Source organism: Orbicella faveolata, unplaced genomic scaffold (assembly GCF_042242905.1).
Source record: "Orbicella faveolata isolate gen_17 unplaced genomic scaffold, um_ofav_v1 contig_25, whole genome shotgun sequence".
Classification (NCBI taxonomy): domain Eukaryota; kingdom Metazoa; phylum Cnidaria; class Anthozoa; order Scleractinia; family Merulinidae; genus Orbicella; species Orbicella faveolata.
Genome location: NW_028301553.1, coordinates 17,846,382 through 17,867,381, shown reverse-complemented (window position 1 = coordinate 17,867,381; position 21,000 = coordinate 17,846,382). Strand labels below are relative to the sequence as shown.

General features: G+C 38.5%; 2 protein-coding genes across 2 annotated transcripts; one reads left to right on the top strand and one right to left on the bottom strand.

Moving 5' to 3' along the window:
- Window positions 1-679: 679 nt before the first annotated feature.
- Window positions 680-10,050, bottom strand: LOC110042228 (programmed cell death protein 10-like). Its single transcript, XM_089293642.1, has 9 exons — window positions 9,872-10,050; window positions 9,271-9,327; window positions 8,154-8,211; window positions 5,424-5,483; window positions 4,744-4,800; window positions 4,103-4,172; window positions 3,804-3,897; window positions 3,175-3,257; window positions 680-1,266 (listed from the first exon to the last, which is right to left on the bottom strand). The coding sequence occupies exons 1-9, from the start codon at window positions 9,947-9,949 to the stop codon at window positions 1,179-1,181; spliced, it is 645 nt and encodes a 214-aa protein (XP_089149768.1). The 5' UTR covers window positions 9,950-10,050; the 3' UTR covers window positions 680-1,178.
- On the top strand, window positions 10,001-19,561 carry LOC110059967 (conserved oligomeric Golgi complex subunit 8-like). Its single transcript, XM_020766689.2, has 11 exons — window positions 10,001-10,166; window positions 10,466-10,537; window positions 12,350-12,474; window positions 13,072-13,175; window positions 13,410-13,476; window positions 13,820-14,077; window positions 15,051-15,275; window positions 15,683-15,882; window positions 16,543-16,627; window positions 17,953-18,137; window positions 18,869-19,561. Exons 1-11 carry the CDS (start codon window positions 10,001-10,003, stop codon window positions 19,236-19,238), a joined length of 1,857 nt encoding a protein of 618 aa, XP_020622348.2. The 3' UTR covers window positions 19,239-19,561.
- The last annotated feature ends 1,439 nt before the right edge of the window (window positions 19,562-21,000 follow it).

Below are 21,000 nucleotides of genomic sequence, written 5' to 3'. Positions count from 1 at the left end.
TCTTCAGTGATACAATTCTGTCCTAGAGCTAGCTTTCCACAAGGCTTATCGTAGCTCAAATAAAAGGAAAGAACTCACCTGTATGCCCTTTGAGGCCAGGAAGACTAAATTCACCGTCTTTTCGTTGAATCAGGAATTGTAGAATTTAATTGAGTGCTTTTAACATGAAACTGGAGTCTAAATCAACACGAACGTACAATATCAAAACCGCGAAGGAGAGCTGAGCTCATTCGTTGGGAAGAATACAAAGCTTTTATTCCACATCTATCGTTCAAAACGATTACAGCTGTAAGCAAAATGTTGTTGTAAAGAGAGAGGGACTTTAAAATAATCTTACATGTAGCTTGGGTTCTAGAGTCGGTTTCGCTAAAGTTCCCTTTTACTCTTTGAGTAATGGTTTACAGTCTTGCCCTATAAATTCACAGATCTGTGCGGTTTGGCACTACTGAAGAATATTTTGTATCACTCCGTGGTTGACCACTGTCAAACTCGCAATCCGATTGTCTAAGAAAGCACTAACATTCGTCAAACAGATAGCCTCTACCAGACGTTCAGTTAGTTGGGGCGCAGTGCGAAAAACGGCGAGCGAAAAAAATAGAGGAGAAGCGCGGCGAGAGAAAGTGAAAGAAGGCGGCGTGAGTTTTTTCGAGCATTTTGATCGACACAAAACAATGACTACTATAGTAACGAAACAGTTTTATTAAAATTCGAATGTCTGAATAGGGGCCCCTGGGTATACCACAGTAATAGCACTCCGACATGGCTCTCGGTTTCTATCGGCTTTGATACTGAGTCGTCTAACTGTTTTAGCATAACCCACTAACTATCAAGAACATATAGTTTATTTTACAGATAAGTTAATATATTTAAGATATTTTATATAGTTTTATTTCACTGAGAACTAGCGAGAATCAGATTGATGCCATTTCTAAAGATTGACCACCAGCAGGTGCTGTCTGTTAATTAGGCCTCCCCTGTAGAGCCAAACAGATTTACTCAGTAGTCAGTGGGTTGGTTATACTGATTAGCTACCACTAGAGCTAACAGTCTACTTGTCTTAGGAGATATCATTGACACAAAAAAGAGACTTCAAACCACTGTACATTTCTGTAAAGGCTGACCTCTCTTTAAGTACTTAACAGGTGAATTCTAAACAGTGCTTTGTCTACAAAAAGGAATCATGGGCTTGTAGCGAGTTTAAACATATACAAGATATGGTTTGTTTGGTTGATGAGTCGATTGGCACTAACGTACACTGCTTCTGACCTGAAAAATACAACAACAACAACATAATGATTTCTGTACGGTGAAATGAATTGAACAGCTGACATTAATTAACAAGCATAGCTACACTGTAAGTGTATAATGTTACATGTTCTACACAGCGATAAAACGTGATGAGCGAAGGGCAGCAGATCTGCTAACATATTTCTGAGTTTGTGATTATTATGCAAATGAATGGAGGCATGGTTGACCAAAGGTCAGAGCGTCAGGTTTGCGTAAATCCAGGCGTAGTCAATCAATAAACCGATAATTGATATCAATCGATAACAATCGATATAGGCAGTCAATGAATATCGATGAACAAAAGAAGTTGTGAGTTCGATTGCTATCGATTGCCGATAGTAATCGATAGCGATTGATACACCGATTGGTATAATTGATTATTATCGATTGTTATCGGAAATTATTTTTTGTCCTTTTACAAGTTACAATGATAAAATGTTTGACAAAATTTGTCTGTAATGGTTTTATTGAGTCACTTTATCATAGCCTGCATATCTTTTACAATCATCGACAGAAAAACAAGAACAGAAACAACTAAAACATTTTGGGTTTTACATCTTTACATCATGCCAAGATCCTGCTTTAGACCCCAAAAGACCTGACCGTGTTGTTCAAAAGGTGCGTAACGTTATCAACAGGATAACTCACTCTTAAGGGAATAGCATGGTTCCATCCAAGGGATAGCGATTTATCCGGTCATGTCTCGTCAATAAAAATGCTGAAGATGAAGTCCTGTCTCGTATTGTTCCAAGTACTATTTTACACAATAACAAAATCATCTTTGAATAGTCCGGGTGGTTATTGTCAATTTTTTTTCAATCAATAACAATTGACATTCCTGAGGAAAGGAATTCTCAATTACTACTGATTTTTTGCCAATCGATAGTAATCGATAAGGAAATTTTTCCGTGAGTTTGATTGTTATCGATTGCCGATATCAATCGATAGCAGTCAGCCCTTATTATCGATTGATATCGATTGATTTCCGATGTAGATTTTTATCGAATGACTACAGCTGGGTTCATGCAGCCAGTGGGATTTTGTGAGAGACAGCTTGATTCGGCGGTGCAACTGCCAAGGAATTTTTGCTTCACTCCACTCTTTCCTCTGTTGAATGTATAATCAATGGAGTCGGGGTTGACGGTTTTAAGTGTCATTTTTGCAATTTAGCCTGAAACGTTCTAAGTTACCATTTTTTAACTATTTGAGTTCTTAATATTGTTTTTCTAAAACTACCAGTAACCCTGGAAAAAAACAACCACAACAACAACCGAATATGTTCTGCAATGAGCCCTGCAACAAGACAAGCTCATCGTCTATGTTCAAATATGTCCCTAAAAGTATTTGGTTACTGTACCGTAAAGACTGAAGTTTTACATTTTTCCACAGTTTATAGTTTTTGTTGAAAAAGTTATCGAAAAGGTTTCCTCCAGTGACTCCCAGCCAGGAGTGTGTTCTTAGCATGTTGTTAAAATCTGGGTTAATCTCAGTCTCTTAAAAGTTTTTTTAACAACCACTTACACAAAAATCCCTGCTGAAGTTTGAGGTTTGAGATCAATTTGCATCACGGTGGAGTGTTGGTGAGTTAGTTACTTAACTTTCAATGCTTCTCCTGTACCCAAGAGTAATGAGATCTGGCCAATTCTCAGTGAATTTGACAAAATGCTGCCCTGGGTATTATTGTGATGGACTATCCAGTGGAGTAGCAATTTTCCCAACCCGTCATGTTACCAGGCTTCAAATAGATTACTTCAACATGTAACAAATTAATAAAAAAACACATTCTGCTGACATACAATGTATATATATTCAGTCCTTATTCAGTCCTCTCTGGCACCTTGATGTCTCTTGGTTTGAACCAACCATTGGTCATGTATCAAAACTAACCTTTGATCCTTAAAATATTGCTTTAAAGTATCACTGAAATTTTTGGAGTACTTGACAAATTCCTTTTTGTTTCGCTCCAGACCCTGCAGGGACAAAATCGTAACATTATAATAAGGATGTAAAATGTATTCACTTCACACTGACATTTCTTAGAAAGAATGATCTTGAAATTTTAGAAAAGTTTCCACCAGAAGTTGTTTTCTTACATGTAGCTGCTAATAAAACTCAAAAGAGCACTTTTGCTAGCTACACAAAGTGCTAGTTGCTTTTCAAGATTTAATAGAATTAATTATTTTAAGTGCTTGAATGAATGCAAGCGGTACCCAAACAAATGAGCTCAACACAAGTCATATTAAACTAACAAAAATAATATACAGCTCACAGGGCTGAAATGTACATGTAAGGAATGAGTTATAAGCATTGTTTGTAGCTTTGCTCTCCTCCTCAGACTCCCTAGCGGAGGAAGAGATGGAAAGGGGAGGGGGAGAGTGCTGGGGGATGGGGACAAAGGAAACTTTCCCTTTGTACCTTTTTTTTCTCTCTTCCATCCTACATGGTCTAGGCAGCACAAAACAGGCCTCTGTGGAGGAAAGAGTTTTAGCCTGCCCTTATAAGGAGTATTAACTTACCTCTTTATACTGTGACATCTTTCCCACATTTGGACATTTCTTAAAAACCTCATTTACAGCATCTAGCAGGTCCCTTATAGCAGTTGCAATATCCCTAATATGTGTAAAACAGCATGTATGCATTCAATAATGTGATCACAGATTTTATCAAGTGGTGTGATTCTAGGTCGTGTTGGATGATGAAGCACAAACCTTATGCCCTTAATGTTTATTGTAATATCAAAGACAAACTGCCTGACTATGGTATTTAGTAATAAATGATTTATAACACCTCCTTTCATTTCCTATTTCCCACTTACTTTATAGTTTGTAGAAACTTTTGTCTATTGGAGATTTCAGCTGGAATCTTTGCTAATATGGACTTCAGGTCTACAAAAAAATATTCACAATACATTACTGGGCACAGTTATTATACCAGTTGATTACAGCCATTGTAAACAAGTGAAAAGAGTGTGACTATAATTTGACATATTCAAGGATCACTTAAATCATAATAACCTGGCTCACTATTTAAAAAGTACTAGTTAGCACATGTAGATATCTAACCAAATGGCAGCTTTTCAAATACTTTAGAAAAAACTTACCACCAATAAAACTGTACATGTAGTTTAGATTTAATTTAAAGTCTGTATCAAGCCTATTTAAACTTAAGCAAGCTATTCAATTTTTCCATCAAACCACCTGTTGACAGAACCAAGTATATACTGATGTAAGTAACAAATGGTGGCTTGTTGACTGCATACCAGTTTCTGTGGCCTATTTAAGGAAGATCTTGAAAGTCATCAAGGTGGCTTGCAACACTTTCTAGCACTTTCCAGGAGGTTTAGTTTGACAGATTGATAGAATATTGCTATCACACAAATGATCACTTATTTTGGTCAACAAATTACATGGCTATTCATTGCAAAATAGGTTACCATAGTAGTAATTGATAATTTACCTTTAGCTTTTTTCAACAGTGCAGTGAACTCTTCTTCTTGTACATTGAACTCATAATCTGTATAAGAATAACACACAACATAGTGATAGTTTGTTTAAACAATACATATTCTATCTGTACCTAATCATACCTTTCTGGTACGGTTTGGCAGCATATCAGGCGAGTTTGGTCGAGCCATGGTTTCTATCTCATCAAAATACTGATGGGAAGACCAAACGAGGTACGACTAGGTATTTACTGTACCCAGATTCTGACAAGTGAGGATGATATTGTAGCCATACCAGGTCAGCAACTTGATGTTGCAGGATACATGAATCAGGACAGTAGACATGGCTTTTTATTGGCTAATCGTAAATTTGGGTTAATGGTAAATGTAACTATGATGTCTTTGTCTTGTTGTTTTGAAGCAGTTCCATTTAAAACATTTTTTTGTTGGAGATGATGGGAAATATGACTAGCTGATGAAGCAAAAGGTCAATTTGACTTTAGAAAGAGCAGACTTCAAATAATATTTGAAAACAACCAACCTCCTATACAGACTCTAAGTGAGCAAGCCTTAATGTCTGATTAGGATAGCTGTCTACTTTTGTTTGGTAAGGGGGGGGGGGGGGGAGGGTAGTTAAAGGTTAAAGGTTAAAGCACAGGAAATGAATATCTTGAGTAGCAACTGGTAAACTCACCCTCACTATTCTGTGCAGCACAGAGGAGCAGGACTTCATTCATGTTCACTGATAAAGATGCTAGGTAATAACAAGATGAGCTAAAATCACACCACTGTTTACTGTACAACTAAACAAAACCTGAATCTTAAAATGTCACTGTACCAGGTATATTTAACAATTGAAGGGGTGAGTGCAAAACCAGGCTAAGTGACGATTTGGGTGAAAAAAAAAATGTTCGCGAAAGGGTTTGAATTTTTGCATGTGGTCTTCAATGTAATATAAAAAAAATGCGGCCCTGTATTTTTGTCGCTGGTTTTTGCTTCGTTTTCGAGTTATAACGTATGCAAAAATACTTGGCTTTTCCTAGCCATGTCTTTAGGAGTTTATTTGTTGAACAGCAAACAGGCACACTGTTTATAGTGTATGAAGTCAAAATCAAATCTCACAGCATATATAGAGCGGAAATCTGGGAACAGATTGTTTACATCGCTTATTGTGACGTGAGCACAACACGTGAATCAATCGAGCGTCAAATGAAATTCATCGAACAAAAAAAGAGATGTGCCGCATTAGAGCTCTGTCAACTGATATCTTAAGCATTGTTTTAAAGTACCTTGTATGCCTGCCTGGTGGCTGAGGGGCATCATAAAGTCTCGATAAACCCGTAAGTCATCAGCATGTTTTAAAGAATCAAAATGTGTTCTGAAACTTCGAAGGCAGCTGATATACCGTAATCGTGTTATCGGCGTTTGAAGTCAGATCGAGCCAGGCAGCAAAGTCCAAGAGCAGTTCTTGCCCAAGAAAAATACCCTCTGGTGAGTCGTGGCCCATTTGCCAAGTGTTGCTAGCGTCAAAGTTTGGAAAGCGAGAACTGGTTTTAGAGTGATAAAATTTGTCTTGTATCGACCGCCATGTTTTCCCGCGCACGAGGTGTAAAAGACCCCTCCCGGCATGCATTGCGATCACGTTCTGCGGACGTTTCTCGAACTGGTAACTAGATTGTTTAAACATAAGAATGGCCAACAAGTAGCGATCGATTGTAACATAGATCTGTGATCCAGGTTGCGTTGATTTTATTTCAAACCGGCATGATTTGTAGTGTTTTGAGCTTCTGGGATCAGCGGACATGCAGATGTATGGAGACCCGTACGTTGCAGAGAAGGGTTAATCTGTTAATCTGTCAGCCCTATTTATAGCGCGTTTTCACGTGAAATCAACATCATTGAGCTTATAAGTTGCGTGAAATTACCATTTTGCTGTTTCCTAAGTGAAACTAGCATCCTTGCCATCAAGCGTTAACGTGAAATCAACATTTTAACCTATTTAGACCTGAAATTAACATCATTGAGCTTATGCGCTGCATGAAATTGACATTTTGCTGGTTTCTAAGTGAAACCAACATCCTTGCCATCACGCGTTAACATAAAATCAACATTTTAACCTATTTAGACCTGAAATTAACATCATTGAGCGTATGCACTGCGTGACATTGACATTTTGCTGGTTTCTAAGTGAAACCAACCTCCTTGCCGTCACGCGTTAACGTCAAATCAACATTTTAACCTATTTAGACCTGAAATCAACATCATTGAGCTTATGCGTGAAATTGACATTTTGCTCGTTTCTAAGAGAAATCAACCTCCTTGCTGTCACGCGTTAACGTGAAATCAACATTTAAACCTTTTTTGACCTAAAATCAACATTTTTGAGCTTATATGTTGCGTGAAATTGACATTTTGCTGCTTTCTAAGTGAAATCAAAGTCCTTGCGGACGTGGCGGGCCGATCCTTTGTTATGATAAACCGAGCTGAGACTTCGACTTATAACAAAGGCTTGGCTTGGCTATTATAACAAAGGATCGGCTCTGTTTATCAAAACAAAGGCCTGGCTTCGTTTATTTGAAGACCTCGGCGGGAAAAGGGCGCTAGGTATTTTAATCAAAAGTGAACTTTGCTGAAAACGCTCCAAATTTCGCATGCAGTTTTGTTTAGGTATGTTTAACAATGTCCCGTAGTTTTTCCGCTAAGCTTCGCTTCGTTTTCGAGATATTGCGTATGCAGAAAAACCACTCGGTTTTCCTAGCGGCGTCTTTATAAACGAAGCAAAAACCAGCGACAAAAATACAGGACCATGTTTTTCTATTACATTGAAGACCACATGCAAGAATTCAAGCCCTTTCGTGAAAATTTTTTTTTTCACCCAAATCGTCACTTAGCATGGTTTTGCACTCACCCCTTCAATTACCCAGCACAATCATGCAGAATATCACCTGGCACTGCATGTAAGCTGATGGGTCTGTAGCTCGCATGGACTAAAGTAAGGTAATGTCTCATACTAGAGCAGAATAATTGTCAACAAATTGACAGCTAGGATAAGGGTAATTGTACAGAAAGATGTTGGCAAGTCTTTCAAAACTTCCTAAATACATGGAAAACAACATATTATATTGCAGGATATTTATTTAATAGGTATGACAGATGGTGAGGATGTCCTTACCACATATGGGTATGGTCAAAATTTGTTAAATAATAAGCAGCTGACTTAATGCAGTAAAGGGGAGGCGCGGTGGCCTCATGGTTGGTGCGCTCCACTCCAGGATCATGCCCTGGCAGGACATGTATGAAAACGTGGGAAATGAAGCCATCATTAATAAATATCCTCACTGGGATCATAGATATAATTTCCCAGAAGAAGTTTTAATGTTTGGGTCCTGAATGTAGAATATTTTCCAGTAAAACACTCATGTACCTGATTTTAAAATTTCTCCAACAATTTGTTGTGTGAGTCCTGGGATCTCTTTTTCAGCCTGATAAAAGAAATCACTTTAATTAACCTCACATTTTTTAAATTACCCAGAAATGAAATCTCATCATCACTGAAGCTTGACTCTCAGAACAGCTTGTTAGTGGTATCTTGATTTCCATGTTAATATATGGCTTGACAGGTCCAGTAAATGTAAGCGCTGAGTGGTTGAACACGTAGTGCAAAAACTGTTTTCATGATGTACATGTATTATCCATCACATACCAGTACCTCTAAACACTGAAGGTTACACTTGCTTATAGCTCAGTGCAATTTGCTCTTTTGTGGAACTCATGAACAGGTATGTGTAAGCACAATGAATAAGTTATTGAAACTAGGAGGAAAACCATGCTTGATCTGGCCCTTTGCCCCTTGAGTGTCCCAAGTCCTACAATTCTCCACCCTAAAGCCAATGAAGTGCCCCAACATGCATGGCATAAATGACTGTTTAAAAGCCAGGATTCCAGCCACTCCTACTAAGGGTGTTTGTATGTTACTGAAACTGAAACTTCAGCCATCTTCCCCTGAAATACCTAAAGAGACTTAAAGGGTATATGAATATCTTTTAGCTGCTTGATGGAATCTACATGAGCTTATGATGGGGACATCAAAAAAAGAAATGGATCTCCTTTTATCTTTACCACATTTTAGCCGTCTTACAAATATTCCAGATGAATAAAACCACACAAGGGGGAAACCTGACACTAGCCAGGCCATGAGATCAAAACAAGAATATAGGTAGTATAGTTTCTGTTTATTAAACACTGGATCATTGGATAATGCAATTCAGGAGTTTTCATTGGCTTAGCCATCACGGGTTATGGGCCATTATACCATGCTCTACAAATATGGTAAGCGTACGTGTGTTTTTTTTTTGGAGCCTTTTTATTTTTTTCTATCCATTGGGGGCTTTTTTGATAAAACAATTATTCCACTCGCACTTGTTGGATATGAGATGATTATAGCCAACTCATATCCAATGCACACTCATGGAATAATTGTTAAATATTCCCTCCTAATGAATCACTGCAGTAATAAGAAAAAATGAAACAGCTAATTTCACCTTGACAAAAGCAGCTCTAAGACTTTCAACAGCTTGTTTATCGAAAAAAGGCTCCATCTGAAACAAAAGAGGAAATAAAGGTAATTAATGGAGTACAGTGTACATTATAATGTTTTGATTTTGTTTATGAGGTTTTGTAAATGGAAGTAGTGTTTGGACATGTTATTCCACTTGAAAGTGAGGGGTTCAAAAACTTTGACACCACTACATTCTCAAAGCTGGTTTCAGATATTAATATGCTTTTGAAATTTATTCATCAATTATTAGATGTAGTTTCAAGTAACATATGTAACGAGACCGTGATCAACAACAGGAAGTCATAACATTCTTAAGCAAAGTTTGCTATCACTGCCTGTTATAGAGACGTCCAATTCACTAATACTATATGGGGATTTTGCTGGTACCAAACTTTCTCAGGGGTGGAGATGTCCATAGTTTACAGGAAAGAGTCGACTGACTGGCAGTTATTATAAAAGCTAGAGCTCGACGCTAGAAGCTAACAACGTCTAAGCTTAAGCTCACTTTCGTATTATAAAGCTCTAATTTAGCTTACGCCTAAGCCCCAAAAAGAGGTTAAAAGATCTTTTTATTAGGACATTACCTCACGAATAGCTGGCTTCACAATAGTTTCCAGCGCCAGGTTTGGTACCGGGGTACTCTCTTCTCCATCAAGCGCCATATCTCCAAACTTGTTGTTGTTTTTCCTTGATCTCACATCTGACTTTCCGCCATGTTGTTTTCTCTTCGTCGTAACAGTTTGGCCAGCGGTTCTTGTTGGCTACATGAAGTACATCATGTAATGCACTATGTGGATTTTGCCAAAGTGGCAGCAATGGAGTCTGCAGAATTACACGACGACCGTCTTTTTAAAACCATTTTCAAAGATTCTTTTCAAGGTATATGTAATTAATGTTTATGTTTTTATGTAAGGTGCTAACGAAGGAAATTTCCGTCATAAAAAATAAACATAGTGTTTAGCTCGGGTCCGTACACTTGGAATCGATAACTGTAAGCTTATTTGAGTAAGCATGTATTTCACCAGTAGAAATTCCTCCTTTGTTTAATAGGATATTACCTGTTATAGCTCAGCGAGAACGCTTTAAATGTGCTCTGTTTTCAACCAAGTGTTGAGAAATATACCATAAGCAAGATGAGTTTAACTTCCTTAATTGCCATTCATTTGTTATGATTGCAGAAACATGGAAGGATAGCCCAGACTTCACTTTATATCTTGCAGAGTTGAGTGCTTCTAGTGTGGAAAAGTTAAGTAAGTAAAGTGGTATTGAATGTTTCAGAGTCATCTGAACGTGTCGGAAGGTGAAAAGCAGGTACTCCAATTGCAGGGATCTTGTAATAGGAATGTACAGAAAGAAACCATCAAAGGTGGCATAAAAATTAAAAGATGTTAACAAGAAACAACTTTTAGGACTACATTGAAGTCTCCTAACTTAAGAAATGGATTGTTACTATATAAAACCCATTGATGGAGCATGGTGTCCGTGTGATTGCTGTTCTTGTAGATATGTATATACACTTGTAGGAACGCCATTTACATGCAGGTCCCTGTTGTTCAAAGGGAAGACAATGCTATCCTTTTGATAAATTGCTATCCAGGGGCTAAGTGTTGATGAAACAAACTATAAGCTATCCAGTGGATAGTGATTCATTCAGGTGATGGTTTTATCCACTTTGAACAACCAGGGCTGTATCTTTAGAATGTCCTGTGACAGTTGTGAGGGACACAGTGTACAGTATAAAAAAGCTACAGGGATTAAGCCTTTGATCTTCATTCTATTAGCAAAAAAATTATCATGGCCATTTCCTGTTTGATTTAACTAAACAGTACCTCAGGAAAATATAGCAATGTTCAAATACATGTAGTAATATTACATGTATATGTATCTATTCCTAGTACAGTCATGAAAATACGAACTGAAACTTATTCAGATGAAGTTTTTACCATTGTTTTCACTTTGCCTGTGACTGTCTGAATCATAATTATTCAATTCAATATTGGGTTTTGTCAATCAAACATGTCCTATATGGAATACTGGTCTACTCCTTAGACTTACAGTGAAACCTGTATCCCATATCCTCTGTTAAGTGGACAACAGCTGAAGTTCCAAAATTTTATTAAAGCTTTAAAGTCAGTCGTTAAAGCGCAGTTAATGGAGCATGACGCTATTTACGTACAGTCACTAGCTTTGCAGTGACTTCCCTAAGCTTCGTTTTCGCTAATTTAGTGGCGCTCTTTAGCACTCTTTTATGCCTCTTCTTGTCCGATCCAGCACGTGCCGGCGGAGTCGGCTCGTAGTGCTGGGGAGATAAGTAAGGCTTGAGAACTGTCTACACTCTAGCACGATGCTGACCGGAGGTCAGCTCGTAGTGCCGTTTAGAGTTATGCTTCGAGGACGCGCAAGCTTTTGGCCTCGCCGACTTGTCCGATCCAGTGCGGAATTAACCGCTGGGGAGATAACTTTGGCACTTGGTCACACAATGGAAGTTTGTCTGTCACGCCGATTGCGGAGCGGTGTTCCCCCCTTTACGCCATAGAACGCACGTTTATTGCTTGTGTTTGTCGGGGTATTTAAAGCATTACTCCCAAGGAACTGCAACATTAATCCCACATTTACTATAAAATAAACCTGCATTCAGCAGACACCTCTGTTAAGCGGTTGTGGACACCAATATTAAGCCATTTTGTTGCACAAAACCTGCAATAAGCGGACACTTCAAGGGCATTTTACTTCTAAAGGTTCAGCTGAGACTCCTTTAACATTGTTCAGCGATGTTGTTATATAGCTAAGTGATTATTCCAGATTGATGCATTGATTGACTGGGCATTATACTTTGCTAGTCTTTGATCATACAATGTGTTACAAAAGAGTTAATAATTAAGTATTATTGCACAACATATTAGACCCTACTTAGAGCGGACACCCTGTATTAATTGGACACTTGTGAGGGTCCCAAGGGTGTCTGCTTAATACAGGTTTCACTGTAATCAGGCAAGAGTTGGCGAACTCTTGAACAATTTTTTTTTGTGGCAGTGAATATTGTACTACTATTTGCATTCTAGGTCGAGAACCAGAACGACTGGCTGAAGAAAAGGCTCAGATTTTGGAACAGACTGAACACTTGGCTTTTCATAACTACAAGACATTTATCAAAACAGCAGAATGTTCCAAGGAGATTTTCCATGATGTAAGTCAAAAAAACCTAAGCAACTTCAGATTTAGTCAGTTCTTGGAGAATATTGTAGAGGTATCATTTAGTGCTTATTTCTCTGGCTTTATAAGACGTGAATAGATTATGTAAAATGTCCCAGAATCCAAAGTGGTCAAAGTTGCTTATTGGAGTGGTCGCTTAGGAGAGCTTTTCATTACAAAATTTAAGTCAGAGTTCAAACAGGGTTTGACCAAGGTGGTCGTAACTAGAGCTGGTCGCTTACAAGAGTGGTCGCAAGGAGAGCTTTGACTGTACAATGATTGTATCAATGGCATGCAATAAAAGAAATAATTGTTGATGCTATATTCTGCTTACTGGGTGTTATTAGCAAAGAATTTAAGACTATTACGAATCAAATTTCACAACAATGTTGCTCTCAGCAAGTAGCAAACACAGTCATGATTTGAGAAACTGGTGAACCCAAAGTATTTTTCCATGTATTAGAATTCCAAGGTACAATAATAAAAAAGTATTGGTCCAGGTATTAGAATCCCAAGGTACATAATAAAAAAGCAAGTAACAGATGGAATTTATCCATGCAAAGATGTATATGACAGTGATCTTTTCTTGTAGTTTATGTCAGTGGAGAAGCACGTTGAATCCTTGCTGGACAAGTTACCAACATTTTCAGAAACATGTAGCAATTTCATGAAGGCAGCTCAAGATATAAACACCAGGTAAAACCTTGGGGCCAGTTGTTCAAAAGGTGGATAACACTATGTATCCACCATATAAATCACTATCCAGTGGATAAGTGTTGTCAATTGGTGAAACAAACCATGCTATCCACTAGATAGTGATTTATCCAGTGTATAGTACTTATTGTACATCCTTTGAACAAATGGGACCTGTAGTCCTAAGTGTGTTCCTGATGTAGTTGATAATAGTGCTGTTTTTGTTTTCACCTGCAGTCGTCATTTAAATTCTCTAACGTTAGCACGTCACACTCAGTTGCTGGAGATACTGGAAATCTCACAGGTGAGTCTGATGATTACTGTACCTCTTAGCTTTAATATTTTAGCACTGAACACTGTATATTTATACCAAAGTGTACTCATCTAAATTTACAGCTTAATATGAGTATTCTGACTGCTTGCTACCCAGTTACTAACAGTATAACAGTAAGCCTGTAGAAAACTAAAAGAAACTGACAAATCAAATTCAGTCCTTTCAGTATGACAGCACTAAAGTGTACAATAGGATAAAGAAATTTGTCCAACTCTTGTATGAATCTTTCAACTGACTACAATCAATAGTTTTAATACACATAGTTTTCAATGGGGTTTGAGTGACGAATGTTCTTATTTGATTCTGTTCACAGCTTATGGACTCGTGTGTGCGAAATGGTTACTATGAAGAAGCTTTGGAACTTTCATCGTATGTTCACAGATTGGAAAAGAAGCTGTCTAATATCCCCATTATTCAAAACATTGTAGAAGTTGTCCAGTCATCAACTAAGCTGATGCTCTCTCAGCTCTTGCAGCAGCTGCGTTCAGCTATCCAGCTGCCTGCTTGTTTACGTGTAATAGGATACCTCAGGAGACTTGATCTGTTTTCTGAATCTGAGCTAAGGATCAAGGTATGTGACAAAGTTCATGTTTACTCCTTCAGTTGAGGAAGTCTTATCTGTAAAGGGTGTAAAATAAATATTCACTTTTAATTATTTTAATGGTTGGTATTTCAGTTATCAGCAGTTTGATATGCAAATAAGATGAAAAGGTCAATTGTACTTTGTGTTGACCCTTTCACTTTGTTTGTATGCCTTTTTTAAACAAAAGAACATTTGACCACAGAGCCAACTGCAATAACAGCTAGAGTACTAGAAACAAATAAATATAATAATTTTATGTTTTAGGTCAATTTGTTCTTTAGGTCAGAATGATTGCAACCTTGTTTCGACCTACAATCCTGGTCAAAAGTCTTTTGGCAATTTGCAATTTTCATAACATACATGTATAGTCTTTCTGCCACCTCTTCCTCCCCACCCGGAATGCAATGTTGATTCATCCGAAGTCAACCTACTATTCCAACATTGTTTGTTTTTTTTGTTTTTTTTTTTTTTTGGGGGGGGGGGGGAGGGGGGGCTTGGCAAATTAAATAATGGCTTCCCACTTCAAAACAATGCGTCACCATTTTGTCAAGTGTCCCAAGGACTTTTGGCCAGGATTGTAGTTAAAAATTTTCAAACCATTTTTATTTTTTATTTTTTTTCACTTTTTGCACATTTCTTAAAAAGATAACATTCACACCATCTACCCCCATCAGTTCCTAACCCTACCATACCCTGCCAGGACCCCTTATCAACCCCTCTAACCTGAACCCTAACCCTTTACGGTAACCATTGTATTTTTTATGCCATGTGATAAATCCTTCAGCCAAGATGGCCAGATGTTGGCCTCGTTCTTTATTGTGTGTCTATGGGCCTTGATTGCATCTCAGCTCATAACCACCATTGGTCACTTAGACCAATATTCAGCCATCTTGACCTCTCTGTAGTTCAATAACCTATGAACATGTATTATGATTAATGTATGACACCTTTTTGCTCACAGTTCCTTCAGGCCCGTGATGCATGGCTGCAAAGTGTTCTGGCTTCGATTCCTTCAGAAGACCCTTATTATCACATTACCAAGACAATTGAAACCAGCCGTGTGCATCTGTTTGATATTGTTACACAGTATCGAGCAGTATTTTCTGATGATGATCCAATATTGTCAATGGAAAATGAAGATAATCCAATTTATAGTAACCTGTTCCACTGCTGGATTGTGCAGAAGGTATGGACTCAATAAATGTCATAAACATGACTGAGAAATACATGTACATGTATTTCTTCTGAGAGAATTGAAGTTTATATGTAGTGTAGTATACTATAGTATAGCAAAGCATAGCATAGCATAGCATAGCATAGTATTTTGTCTGATTGTTTCATAAACAACTCTTAAGATTTCTTGCCATAAGCCATGAGACCAACAAATTAAACAAGACCAACAAGTTAAATGCTCTTTTGCATGACTACAGAATAAAACAGAACTATGTGACTACTTCCATGTAGCATGAAGATGTCACAGCATAGTCCGTATATACAATGTGCTAGGTGTTTCTGTGTTAAGCTGCTGTTGAAATTAAATTTCTTAATATAAATCCATGATTATGGTTACTTTTTATTCATAAACATGTATAGGTTCAGCAGTTTTTGAAAACTTTAGAGAATGACCTAGAGCGTGGAGTTGGGTCTCGTCTTGACTCACTGCTGGGTCAGTGCATGTACTTTGGACTGTCATTCAGTCGAGTAGGAGCTGACTTCAGGGGACTGCTTCCTCCTCTCTTCCACACTGCTGCCCTTCGGTCGTTCAATACAGCATTGCACAATGCCACTGCCAGGTTTGTGTTCTTTCATGCTTCATAATCTTAGAGCCACCTTAAAATATGCAAATATGTCCCCTTGCATAAACTGTCGATTCCAATCCAGTCCTAAGGATTGGAGGAACCAGATTATTCATTGATGGTAGCACTTGACTATGGCTTCTCCCCCTGATGGGATGCCAAGTCCATCAAAGATTACTTTTCAACCCTTTAAAGGTTGTCCCAACATTTCACCTGTATTCAAATCAAGTTATGTTGTGGTGGTTGCTATCAGAGGATCGCAATCTTCACCAAGTATTAAGCATATTGAGACCGGGGTTTCTGTGATCTTCTATGACTGGGAAAGGGTGTTTGGGAGGGGTTTGGAACCCCACTGAAACTTTGAATTTTGTTGCAAAGTTTGTAGCTTTTACTTAAATATTGAAGACGTTGTAAAGGGTTTGAATCAATGCAGGCATCCCCCCTCCCCTTCAGTCTGAATAAGGTCAACAACCACTGCTAATTATCGTCACTTTTAGCGAGTTATTACTTTCAGAAAGGTATTGCAATTTGAGGTGGTAGTAATTTTTGTCAGAGTAAACTAAATGAGTCAAACTGTCAACTTATACACCTCTAGCTGAATATTTGTTTCTTACATGTGAGCCACAAAATGTCTTTTTGTGTGTGTGTGGAATAAAGGTTTAACGAAGCCATGAAGTCGTACTCACTCCAGTCAGTTCCTTCTACTGTCACATCCACAATGCTTTCCACAGCGACAGCAAAGGTAGCTGAATTCTGTTGTTGTCTTGTGATCTTTTTTCTATTATGATCTAATGACATAAGCAGTTTTTTTAGGTGGGTTAGTGGAATATATCTGCTTATTATTATCCAACTGCAGCGAATACCGTCCAAATAACAGTACAGTTCAGTTCAGTTCAGTTCAGTACAGTGCAGTGCAGTGCAGTGCAGTGCAGTGCAGTGCAGTGCAGTGCAGTGCAGTGCAGTGCAGTGCAGTGCAGTGCAGTGCAGTGCAGTGCAGTGCAGTGCAGTGCAGTGCAATGCAGTGCAGTGCATTACAGTACAGTACAGTACAGTACAGTACAGTAGAAAACCTCTTTGCCGTACAGGTCGGCGCACGCTCGGAAAACTTTCACGCTCTCCCTCTTTCATTGATAAATTTATTGACTACAGCAGTTGGATAATAAATCTCTTATTAGATGTTTTGGTGTGTCTTATCGCTTTATATTTTTACTCGTTGTTTGTATTATCTCGTCAAATACGGCACATCTCGTAAAAATATACAGCGATACTACACACCAAAACATCTAACAAGATGTGTATTGATGTATTACATATGTCGCACCATTAGTTAGACACTTTCAGAACAAAATATGTTTTCTCTTTTTGTAACGTTCATTTACAACGTTTTAAAAAAATCTATGGAGTGATTTTCAGAATTTTTGTAAAACCTCTCAAAATGGAAAATTACCTGAAAATTGTTCTGGGAGTGATCTTAAGAAAAAAAAACATTTCGTTCTTTGGATCGCAAGAAAGAACATCAACAAATTTTTCATGGCGTAAAAACATAACTTTTAGACACATTTTGGGTATGCTTTGGTTCATCTTTCAGTCCGTACATTATTTCCAAAATCTACGGCTGAGAATGTTAACGTACAGAATTGTTTTATTCTTGTATAGTAAATCTGGTTCCCACAAAATTCACGTTTTACTGATCTCGTGTTTTTCTGGTCATCGTTTTCATAGTTATTGCAATTGCCCTAAAAATACATTATAGCAAACTTCAATCTAATTCTAATTACTAGTGTAATTTTCACGTCGATCTGATTAAGGGGGGACTGGTCAGCTAAGAGCTTCTCTCCTCCCGAGAGGTTTGGGCGAGTGTTGTAAAAACTGTTGCACGAAAAAAACCCTTTGTGCCTGTGCGAAGGACAGAGGTTAAAAGTTGATTAAAAATATTAGATGTGATCCGGAAAATATGTATGGAGATACGTTAAACAGGTGGAGGGCAAGTAATACCTTGAACGCAGTGTTGGGTTAAGCATATACCTTGATGGAAAAAGATCATATAAAGTGATGTTTTGTTTACAGCCCGAAGAGCTTTATCCTCCAATTGAATTGCTGCAACATCCTCCTCTGGCAACATTCACTAACGACGTGCTCACAGCATTCAACGGACTGAGGCACTGTGTCCCGCTGTCTTTGGTGTCAGCGGTTACTGATAGTGTCCAGTCTGCACTCAAGGTTATCATACAAACTACATGTACCTTTCATAGGTAAGCTATTCAACCTTCTCTCGGACATTGTTAAAAAATACAAGGCTAGAAATCTGTTTACAACCAATACCTTACTAACTTCATCATCAAGAGACGATGGTCGTAATACAATAACTGAATCTAATTTAAATGGTTTACTGAATTTATTTGACAGGTTTAGCGTGGATAGCTCTTTGTGATTCACCCTTTATTACAAAACAAACAGTATATTTTAGATTACCGTTAGTTATCCGAAATGGCTTTGGCTTTGCTTTATTATGCTCTGCGCTTTGGAAAGAATGGCCACTAGCTACATCTACTTTACCAGTTTTACGCTGGCCACTTCATCACAAGTGTCTTCCCGGTCTTAGCGTCCGTTACGTATATTTGCTTCAATTTCTATCGGTTTATTGTGTCGTTGACGTTCATGATAATTGTCCACTATAACAATTGCTTTGTTCTTGGTTAACAACACTCAGTAGAGACCCACTCCAAGTAGGCCAAGGTATACTATCTTTATGAGACGCGCATGCGGAGAAAAAGAGCAGTTGTATTCAACAAAACCAGTCGAAAATGGATACTTCTTGAAGAAAAACTGCTATTAATAATTGCTTGAGGGCGCGTCTCAAAAGAGAAATTGGGCATTGTTAGCTTCATTTTGTAAAAATTTGATTTTCTTTTTGTTGCAAACCATGTTATGATGTTTCACGAGGTCGCCAAACCTTTTGTGTCTGTTTCACTTTCTTTTACAGAACAGAAGCAGCAGCCCTCAACGAAACAGAAAGAGCCACCCTGGCACATTTTTGTCAAGTGTTAGGAAGACAGCTCCTACCATACATCAGCCGATGTTTAGAAGCCTTGTTTCCAACCTCAGCCTTGAGGGGTTTGAATTGTAGCAGTTCCCTTGATGTTAGCAGCTTGCAGTTACTGTTGGAACCAATCATGCCACAAGAAACCGTACAGGAACAAGACAATCCTCGTCATGATGCTGAGACTGAAACTGCTCAGCAAGAAAAAGAACCAGGAGACCTGGTACTGAGTGAAGAAGTTCCTCCCCAAGACGAATCACGGATAGAAGTAAATGAGAAAATTCCAGACATTGAGCAGCCAGATTTGACTTAAAACTACATTGTATAACGAGTAACGAAATAACATACGGATAAGAGATCCTTAGCTTATCGATAAATCAAACTGTTAGATAAAACTTGTGTAAAGATGGCTTTATTTACTACATTCTGAAGGTCTGGGTCGAATCCAAGGGCACCTGAGTCAGAGATTGAACCGCGCCAGATATGCAAAGATACTCCGACGGGAGAGATTCGTGTACCTCGACCTCGTTCCCAGGGCTCCAAGAGAAAAGCCTTAGGAACGAAGTTGGAAAGGTACTTGAAATTTGTAAGAGTTATATTTAAATAAACCGAGTAAAATATACCAAACAGAGAAAACTGTTGTCAATTTTTTGTATTCCCTTTGCATGTTAATTAGGGAACGTTCATAATCCATGGAGTGCTGGGTTATGACGTTATGGTGTGGGGGTCAGCCATTTTCTCGTGTAGCAGTTAGAAGGGGGGAAGGGGGGTTAAAGCCAGAGACCTGGAAATGGGAGCCATAAAGAAATGTCAGCTTACATATTAGTACTCTTCCAGTGGAATGAGGGCTCTTAGAGCTTTAATGTAAGTCTACACATATCATTGGACAGCAGATTTCAAGTCCCTCTTCCGGTTAGTCCGTCGTACGTGACACGAAAGAAAACCGCAAGAAAAACAAAATGGCCGCGCGAACTCCTGGTGGCGAGAAGCACGCGAAAGTAGGATTTTCACGCGGTCATTTTTTCCTCGCGGTTTATGTAGAGTCTCTCTACGGTCTCACTCCACAGACTAAGCGAAAGAGGGACTACTTGTAATCTATGCATAGGATAACACCACTATGTATACCACACCGTAGAACACGAATACTGAAAACTCTGAATGCTTCACCCTAAACCCTTCAGAGGTCTGCACCTGGTAAAGTGCTTATGCTTTAGCCACCAAATGAAAATAGGATAATGCCATTGAACACAGAATGCATATAGCTACATTTTGTTGCTCGAAAATGCCTTTAGTCGATATTCCTCTTACGTTTGGGAGTGGAACTGAGCACAAAAATTAACAGTAACCTGTTTCATCAGGTTGGGATGTCCGCTATTTCTTTGGTTGTCTGTAAGTGGAAGATCTAGGAGAGGTTGCTCGGGGGACCGACCACCGCCTCGTCCCCAAGGCAACTCCCACGTATTATTTCAGTTTCAATGAGAACAATATCCTCAATAACAGCAGAAATCTATGGCTACTATGACTGCTACTGGCTACGCATGTCCAAATTATGTTTCCTTTAAAGGATTAAAAAATGCAGGGTACTTTAAGACATTTGTCCTGGGACGTAGATGAATAAACAATCAAAGAAAGTCAAACTGTGTGACAAAAAACACGCTGCAATGAAAAATAATCGAGCTTCTTTGTTGCGCACGGAGGTTACCAAAAGTCATCTGAACATGGCGTGAAAACAAGCACGGTGACTCAGACCCGCCCCCCCCCCCCCCCCTCCCCCTCCCTTCCACACACACACACACACGTTTCGGTGCCGAAAGTATCTCTAGCGAAGCATAAAATTGGTTTAACCAAAATATTCCATTTCGTGATCTCCCCGAAGTACGTCAGGTTACAAGAGATTTGGGAAAATATGAGTAGAAGAACCATCCCTGTTAATGTAAAATATATCATGTTTGATCTTGTTACTTTATTTCCCGTACTGAATTCGCTGTTTAATCCGCTGATTTACGCTGTTAGAATAAGATATTTCCGCGTGGCTTTCATTCAGTTGTTGTTGAGGAAAACCTTTGCACAAGCCG

Excerpts from the sequence above, each read along its gene's own strand:
- LOC110042228 (XM_089293642.1), bottom strand. The coding sequence starts at position 9,949 with ATGGCGCTTGATGGAGAAGAGAGTACCCCGGTACCAAACCTGGCGCTG. Across the intron at positions 3,258-3,803 it reads AGATGTCACAGTATAAAGAG|GGTCTGGAGCGAAACAAAAA; the intron begins GTAAGTTAATAC and ends TTGTCCCTGCAG. Across the intron at positions 1,267-3,174 it reads CAATATTTTAAGGATCAAAG|GTCAGAAGCAGTGTACGTTA; the intron begins GTTAGTTTTGAT and ends TGTATTTTTCAG.
- LOC110059967 (XM_020766689.2), top strand. The coding sequence starts at position 10,001 with ATGTTGTTTTCTCTTCGTCGTAACAGTTTGGCCAGCGGTTCTTGTTGG. Across the intron at positions 10,167-10,465 it reads TTTCAAAGATTCTTTTCAAG|AAACATGGAAGGATAGCCCA; the intron begins GTATATGTAATT and ends TTATGATTGCAG. Across the intron at positions 16,628-17,952 it reads TTTCCACAGCGACAGCAAAG|CCCGAAGAGCTTTATCCTCC; the intron begins GTAGCTGAATTC and ends TTTTGTTTACAG.